This window comes from Pelecanus crispus, chromosome 2 (assembly GCF_030463565.1).
Source record: "Pelecanus crispus isolate bPelCri1 chromosome 2, bPelCri1.pri, whole genome shotgun sequence".
Taxonomy (NCBI): domain Eukaryota; kingdom Metazoa; phylum Chordata; class Aves; order Pelecaniformes; family Pelecanidae; genus Pelecanus; species Pelecanus crispus.
The window spans coordinates 139,710,743-139,718,624 of NC_134644.1; the positions used below are offsets into that span (position 1 = coordinate 139,710,743).

General features: G+C 40.1%; 1 protein-coding gene across 1 annotated transcript; it reads left to right on the forward strand.

Moving 5' to 3' along the window:
* Nucleotides 1-733: 733 nt before the first annotated feature.
* Nucleotides 734-7,483, forward strand: LY96 (lymphocyte antigen 96). The gene is made up of 5 exons (XM_009481075.2): nt 734-827; nt 2,608-2,694; nt 3,643-3,771; nt 4,703-4,755; nt 7,250-7,483. Exons 1-5 carry the CDS (start codon nt 734-736, stop codon nt 7,337-7,339), a joined length of 453 nt encoding a protein of 150 aa, XP_009479350.1. The 3' UTR covers nt 7,340-7,483.
* Nucleotides 7,484-7,882: the final 399 nt, after the last annotated feature.

Here is a 7,882-nt window from a genome sequence, read left to right on the forward strand (position 1 = left end):
CTCCCAGTTTCTTGTGTACCTGGCAGAGCATGGGAAGCTGAAAAGTCCTTGACTAGCATAAGCAGTACTCAGCAACAACTAAAAACATCAGTGTGTTATCAATATTCTCCTCCTACTAAATCCAAAACACAGCACTATGCCTGCTACTAGGAAGAAAATTAACTCTGTCCCAGCCAAAACCAGGACAATCATCTAATTACACTTCTCCGGCGTGTTCTTAAAGCACGGTCAGCTTTGTAAGAAATTAATTCTGAAAACTTGTGAGAGTTATTGACTACCTTATCAATAAAAGAGTGGACTTGGTTTTCAGCACTTGTGGATTTGTCTCTTCTTTATTATGTACAGGAAACTTCGTGAGTGTTTGAAATCATGTCTTAACAAATGTTACGTCTGGTGAGTCAACTAAACTTGCCCTTTACGTTCTTCTGGTAATCATAATTTTACTTCACTTCCCTATTTCAGACAGTTTTCTCTTTCATTTTTCACTCGTGGCTTGAGCTGCATTGTCTGGGGAAAATGTAAAAACAAAGGCAGAAATTCTTTTTCTTCACAAAATTTATTGTGAAGATAACTGGTAGGACTGCCATAGGATTAATTAAGATTGCAGAGAATTTGACAAAATAATTGAATATTCCCTGAAGACATGTGACTGAAGATGACTGGGCTAAATTTTTGTTCCTCTTTCCCCGAAACAAAGTTTTATTCCATCAAATACTGAGGAAAATCAGTAACTATGTTTGGACTTCTTTTTTTCATTTTATTCACCCCTGGAGTTAGTGAATTTCTTTGTGCGTCGCCAGATCTAGAACTGTCATATACTTTTTGTGGTAAGTAAAAAATAGCTTGTTCTTTTCTTACTGGCATTTGCACAATAATTTCTGTAGTCTGAGGAAATGCGAACTTTCTTTCAAATGTGTTGCTTTGAAGAATACAGAAAAACAAAAAGTTCGGCGGGAGTATATTTCTGTTATTAATTACGCTGTTACAAGAATTATACTGCATAGGCGTAAATATTACCACAATGCTGGTTGCAGCAGCTAAGAGAGTTTATCCCAAGTAAAGCAGGCACTTTTGATCTAGGAAATATTAGAAGATAAGGGATTTAAACTTGTTTTGCAAGTACTGTATTGTATAAATTATCCACATTGATTTAACCAATATATTACAATGAAAAGTTTTAAGTATATGGAAAAAAAGGGGGAATGTGACATTCTGCCAGGCTGGAGGATCAGCTAGGCTCTGCGACAACATAGCGTGTCCCTTCTTGCCATGTCTGTGTCGTAGGCCACTGCATCTGTGCAGTTCACTGAGGTTTTTGGTCAATTCTGCAACAACTTGGCACCACCCTGATGTCCATGTGGAACAGGCTCAGTGTGCCCCCGCGGACTCAGTGGCAAGAAGGTGGGCTTTTGAGGAGATATTTTGCAAGGGAAAGACCAGATCTTTTGAAAATCTGTGTGCGTTACCAGTATATATCACCTGTAAAATAGCTATATAAACTGAGGCACAGGAGGGGATGTTTATTTTGGGTACTTTGCTTTACATTAATACTCATGTTAAAAATTTAACAAGGGTAAAAGTGGTGGTACTTAAGCTTGCAAACCAAACCTTTGAGAGCATGGTGAGTTTTGTTTGCCGTTTTTCCTGCCGTAATTTCCCATGTGTGGCCGTAGCCGAGATGAGACGCTGACTGCTGGTTACCAACAGCCGGACAGTTTCCCTTTGCAGACCCCTTGCTTTAATCCCCAACACACAAGCGCGAACCCCTCGCTGTAGATCACCCTGCCATCCTGTTTGCTCCAGCTGGTGCTCAGCCAGATTAGCACGGAGAGCACCCCTTCCCCACCCTGCCTCCAGGCCCACGGCAAGCAGGGCACTTCGTCAGCCTGAGCACACTAGGGAGGGCAGAAGCAAGCTGAATTGCATAGACTTATTTCCTAAAATGAAAACAAAAATACCGACTGGAAATCCTTTCAAAGGCTGTCACTGAATGATTTTTTTTAAAAATTAAAAATCAGGTAATGGGATCTAAATTTGATTAGATACAGGTTGTATGATGCTTTATCACGCTGCATCTGACACTGTGCATTGTACGAAGCTAGGTGGGTACAAAGCAAATCTACTCAAATGTTCATTTACGTTACCCTGGAAAATATGCTGGTACATTAAAAAACATATTTAGCTGTTGTCAGCAAGTTTATATAGATTCCATGGTTAGCATAAGTAGGGATATTTTCAGCAGAGGACCATGCTGGCTTAATGCTAATAAAAGTTTGTGTAACTTCAAAACAGAAATGAAGGCACATTTGCCTCTGTGTTTTGTGTGCAGAATTTCATCAACCCAATGACTGACTTTTCTTACTACTTAATTTCAAAGTAATGATATTGGTTTTGCCTTCTAAGTATATACATAATCAGAAATTATATTAAAATGCATATTTAATGTTTACTATGGATATTTTTATTAGATAATTGTATAGTATATACCTTAAATATATTTTTAAATGTGTATGTGTTTATTGTAAATGTGTATATATGGATATTTTTATTATTTTACTGGAGAAGCCTATTCACACTAACAATACGAAATACTTTTTTATCCTCTAGATTCTACAGATCATGTTTTCAAGTTTAATGTGACACCTTGCAGCACCGTGAATACCATCTGGAAGGCTGCTCTTACCTGGATTCCCAGTGAGTCCCTCTTGACTAGAGAATTATATTCTACAAATGCAAAAAAATGCATACAAGCAAAAAGCTGACACTTCATCCTAATTGTCAAATTGTTTAGGAGATCAGTTTCTATGATTAAAAGTGGAATAGATAAACGATAATAATGGACAGAGATAATGATTTGTGAAAATAAGTGTGCTTGAGTTCTACTTGCTGGAGCAATTACCAGAGCTCTGCATGCTAACTGGCACTGTACATGCAAATCTGAGAAGGTTTAGGTGCATGTGCATTTGCCTGGAAGAAGCAGACAAGCTTTTGCAGCTCACGCTCTTCTGGCCTGAAGAAGATCCACGTCTTCGTAAGGACAGAGAGTATCATTAGGCCAGCCAGGTATGGCAGGGCTTCTACTAAGCGTATGCGTGTTCCAGAAGCTGGAAATGGTACTGGACTGTGTATGCAAACCCAACTTTGAACAAATCTTTAAACACAGCTCTAAGCTGGCAAGCTGAGTTACTTATGAAACAGTTGTATCATAAACTTCACCTTCTGAGTAAAAACTCCAGATCTGGGGGCAGTTTGCTTCCCTAGAAAGATATCTTTATGATGGCTACCAGGATTCAGGACAGTTTGTTTGCAACACCTGTTTAAAACTACAGAGTCCTCATCTGAGTATTTATTTGGGTTACCTGTGAAGGTGAGTGAACTTTGTTATTTTCACTGAAGAAATTGAAACAGATTTTGAAATTGTTCACTCAAATATATTTTAAGACTGATTTTTTTTGTTGAAAACCAGCTTTTTGTTTTTCTGGAAGTAACAGTTTTCAAGATAGGTATTTTTGTTCATTTTGGAGGGAGTCTTTAAAAAATATTGTATTTCAGAGAAGACTAGTTTTTATCGAATATCATGCCTGCATATGTATTTTTGCTCACCACCAGTTACCCTTTTCTTACCTGCAATGTCTTAACTAGGAAGTGACATCACCTTTTTCAAGGCCGTCTTCAATGTCTGGTATGATGGCGGTGAAGCATTACACTGGAGACAAGTCCTCTGCAGTGGAGCTGACGACGAATATTCAGTGTGTGGAATGCTGAAAGGAGGTTGGTGCAGAAAATATACAATGCCTTTCCTTTGCCTGGCAGGTTGCCTCCACAACAGGGCCATATCTTGCCAGCCCTTTTTTACCACTAAGCAGATTTCTTAAAAGACTAATTGATCATCCTGTTCAGACAGATTTTTCTCTCCACAATCTAGACTGATTCACCTTGCTTGGCAGGCAGCAGATTTCAGAGCAGGCAGTTCTCCAGTGCCAGAACCTCACTAAAATAGAGAATTTCCAAATTCTGTGCTTTAGCATCCTTGTACTGCAGTTTCCATCTCTATAAATTAGGATTACTAATGTCAGCTCTAAAATGACATTAAAAGACTACATTTGATTAGGCTGTACAGAAAACTTGAGAGGAGCTAGGGGCACTACTAATAGCCAGAACACGGTTTGTTTAGATAAGTGTCTGGATGGGTTTTTAAAGAGATTCTCTACACCCATGTATAATGCTTTTTTTATTAAAGAGTCTAGCCCCTGTTGTAGGGGCTAACAAACATTAATATGACACAGGCTCAGATCCAGAGAATTCAGGCAGGATGTCAGACTAAAGGCTGAAAACACCTGTAAGGAAGTCAAAATATGCAATCCATGTTTTACTTTCTTTAAAAATGAGTATCAGCTCTCTTCACTTACCATTCCACTGAACTACTATCACAAGTTAAATTATTAGAGTTATCACAGTAGGATGGGTCTGCAGGAGATGTTGCAGGAGCATTGTGGTTAATTTCTATTTTCTAATGTGGTTTAGACAAACAGGCAGAGCTCTGGGGAGAAGAAACAGGTGAGGGCTTTATCACTGGAAGAGTAAATGGCATTGGCACTGCTGCTGAGAGAAGTGCCATATTGCTTTGAAATTATTTAGGAAGTTTGATTGATGGTTTTATGATCAAGTAATCATTTATATTATAATTATCTATGTTTTACAGAAACAATTGCAAGAGACTTTGACATTAAAGGTCTAAGAATACCACTTCCAAAGGTAATTTCAGCATTTTATATAAAGAAATAACAATAGTAAAATCACATACTTATATGTATATATTTTCTGAAAATAGATGTTCACCCAAACTGTAGAAAACAGCAAAAAGAAATGTCAGAAAATTTTCTCAGGCTTGAAGTGATGACTCCAGAATGGTAGCATCTCTGAAATGCTAGATGTCCTCAGGTTGTTATTCCTCTATTATTCCTCCTTTATTTTATAAAAGAAAAGACCAAAGAGATCAGTTAATGTCACCTTAATAATTCCATTTTGTTTGGTAAATTACTGTGTTTCCTTTTAGCTGTTTGAGTAAATCCATCCATATTCCTTCTGCCCACTTTGTTCTTTATTTTATGTTCTCTTCACATGCTGGTCTGCTCCTCCCTGAAACCCTTTTTGAAGATTTGAAGAGGGATAACGATATCCAAAAGTAAAAGCAATGCTCCAGTGTTAAACCAGGAGCAGCACCAGTCCTCAGGTTCACCGACTCTCATCCAACATCCCTGGAAGTGTTCAAAAAACGGGTAGATGTGGCACTTCAGGACATGGTTTAGTCTAGTCTACCCTTGATTGGCTTAGAGTGGACTTGGTAGTGTAGGTTAATGGTTGGACTGGATGATCGTAAAGGTCTTTTCCAACCTAAACGATTCTATGATTCTATGATAACACTTGCCTCATCAGCTGCTTGAGCCTTCCCAAGACCCTTACCCTCCCTATTAGTCCCCACAAATGTCACTAAGGAGCTCCTACTGGTACCAAATCTACAGCATCCCCTTAACTCAATGCTCATGGGCCTCTAACAGTGTTGAACTCCACCCAGTTCAGCATCTCTTCGAGCCCCAGAGCTGGTAGCAGACAGGAATGTCCTCTGCCATAAGCAGTCCTGCAATAGATGAGGTGTTTATGGCAGACCTGACACTTCCCCATGGGACCCTGCCAGACCGGGAACTAACCCTAGTCATAGGGTCATGTAAACTAGAAACTCTTGCAAGCCTTCCAGTCTTTAGATGAGTCCTAAGAGCCCTTCAGCTCCCAAGTGCTCATCCTGTTTGCCATACCAGAAGAGGAAGGAGTCAAAGAAGGTAGAGTAAGACCTGGGTTCAGTAGGGGCCACCAAGATGTCTTCTGTCCTGGTGCCTACAAAAGTCTGTGCAAGGGTGTGAAGATGGGTAGTTAGTCAACAGCTAAACCTGGGGTGATGCTTCTTTATGGATCAGACTGCTGGATGTGGATGAGCAAAGTGGTGGGTCTGGAAGGAATGCCATGCTGACACTATGAGAAAGCATGGCTGACTTAGAGCTGGACTTACACCTAATGTTGAGGCAAGCAGTATCCCTCTAGTCAGGGAGCAAATGCTCCATGCAGGGAGGTGAGCTGGGCCCTGACAGCGTGATTTAAGTAGGCAGCTTGAGACCTCACCCTAGGAGAAATGCTGGCTATACTTTGATCAGGGACTGAAGAATGACCACAGCACTCTTCTTCATGGGTCCTTCCTCCCACTCTCCTCTCTCTAGCATACTTCACCAGCTGGGTTAGCTCAGTTGGTTAGAGCTTGGTGCTAATAACACCAAGTTCACAGGTTCAATCCCTGCATACTGCAGGGGGGTTGGGCTCGATGATCTCTCAAGGTCCCTTCCAACCTAAAGCATTCTATGATTCTATAATCTTGACATCATGTCCAAACTCAGGACAAACTTCTTGCCACTGATAAGAGTATGAGGTAGCTTTAGTTTTTATCAGGCAGACGTTTGATGTATTAACATCATACATTCACTACAAGTTGATGATTTTGGTAAACACCACTGATGCTGAATAGCAGTTAAATAGCCAGTATGTGATTATAGCTGAAACCTTAAAGATGGACTGTCCAGTACACCAAACTCTTATAAAACTGGTCAGAACCTGTGGGGTATGCAGCCTGGAGGATTTCCCTAGGACTGCCTGTAAAATACAGAGGTTGTTATTGCAGCTACCTATGGTCTGCATATGGGTATTGGGGCAAGAAGGTGGCAGAAGGTCAGCAGAAAAGAGAGGTGTTGATAGGACTGAAACCTTACTGGATGTAAGCTATAAGGGCTAATAAGGTTACTGCCTCACAGTGGGAGCAAAAAAGCCCATTGCTGCAGAATGCAGCCTGGTATATGAACTCAGATAATTCCTGTTTGTGGAGTCAGAAACATTGCTCAAGAGAACAGCGCTGGAACGGGGAGCAGGCCACCCTTGGGAGCACAGGACACTGGTTTGAGAGAGGACCCTGACAAGTGCGAGCTGGACCACAGCCTACTGCTGTTCCTTAGAACTCTGGTCATGAGAAGAAAGTTGAGCAGTATTTTTTTATATACACATATATCTGAATATGCCCATTGTAACAGTCCCTGATGGGAATCTTTCAGTCCTAACAGAAATCACCAGAACCATTCCAAGCAGCTACTTGGACAACAGTAGGCAGCATTATGCACTAATTTTCTTTTTTTTTTTTCCTTGCTTGTTTTAGGGTAATTATAGCATTATTTTGCGAGGATTCTCTGATGATTCTGAGAATAATATGGCCATATGCTTGAATTTCACTATGATAGTAAAATGAGGTGCTTCCTGAATGCGACAAACGTTTCAAATAATTCCAGAATAAGAAGGTTGCTTCTGCAAGCAACTGGAATCCAAGCTGCAAAATAATGAGCACTCTAATTTTCCTGAGGTAGAATACACCGTGTACTGTCTGGAAAGCTACACGTCTTATCCATTTATAGCACTGCTGTAGTCAGATGCTTAGCCAATGTGCACAAAATCTCTGGGAATCAGGCATCCTGATTAATCCACAGAATAACCCTGACTGGATGTCAGGCTGACGACTGCATTTCAGTGCTCTGCCTTGAGTTATGAAAAAGTTGAGTCCTTCAGACTGTGGTGAACTAATAGAAGAAGATTTGAAGTGCAAGAATCAGAAGTTCTCCAGTACTCAAAATATAACAGCATTTGAATCTGGGAACCCTGTTGTTTTGTTTTGTTTTGATAATAAAACTTATTGTACAATCAATTTGAGAAATGTTTTTTATTCTCATGTTATTTTGTGATTATCTTTAGAGGTTTCCTAATGTTCTGCCCTACTTGCACCAAGCTGAACCAGAGG

What these genes read in the sequence shown, in the direction of transcription:
- LY96 (XM_009481075.2), top strand. Translation starts at nt 734, where the DNA reads ATGTTTGGACTTCTTTTTTTCATTTTATTCACCCCTGGAGTTAGTGAA. An exon ending in GTGTGGAATGCTGAAAGGAG is followed by an intron (nt 3,772 to 4,702) that starts GTTGGTGCAGAA and finishes TATGTTTTACAG; the next exon opens with AAACAATTGCAAGAGACTTT. An exon ending in TAAGAATACCACTTCCAAAG is followed by an intron (nt 4,756 to 7,249) that starts GTAATTTCAGCA and finishes TGCTTGTTTTAG; the next exon opens with GGTAATTATAGCATTATTTT.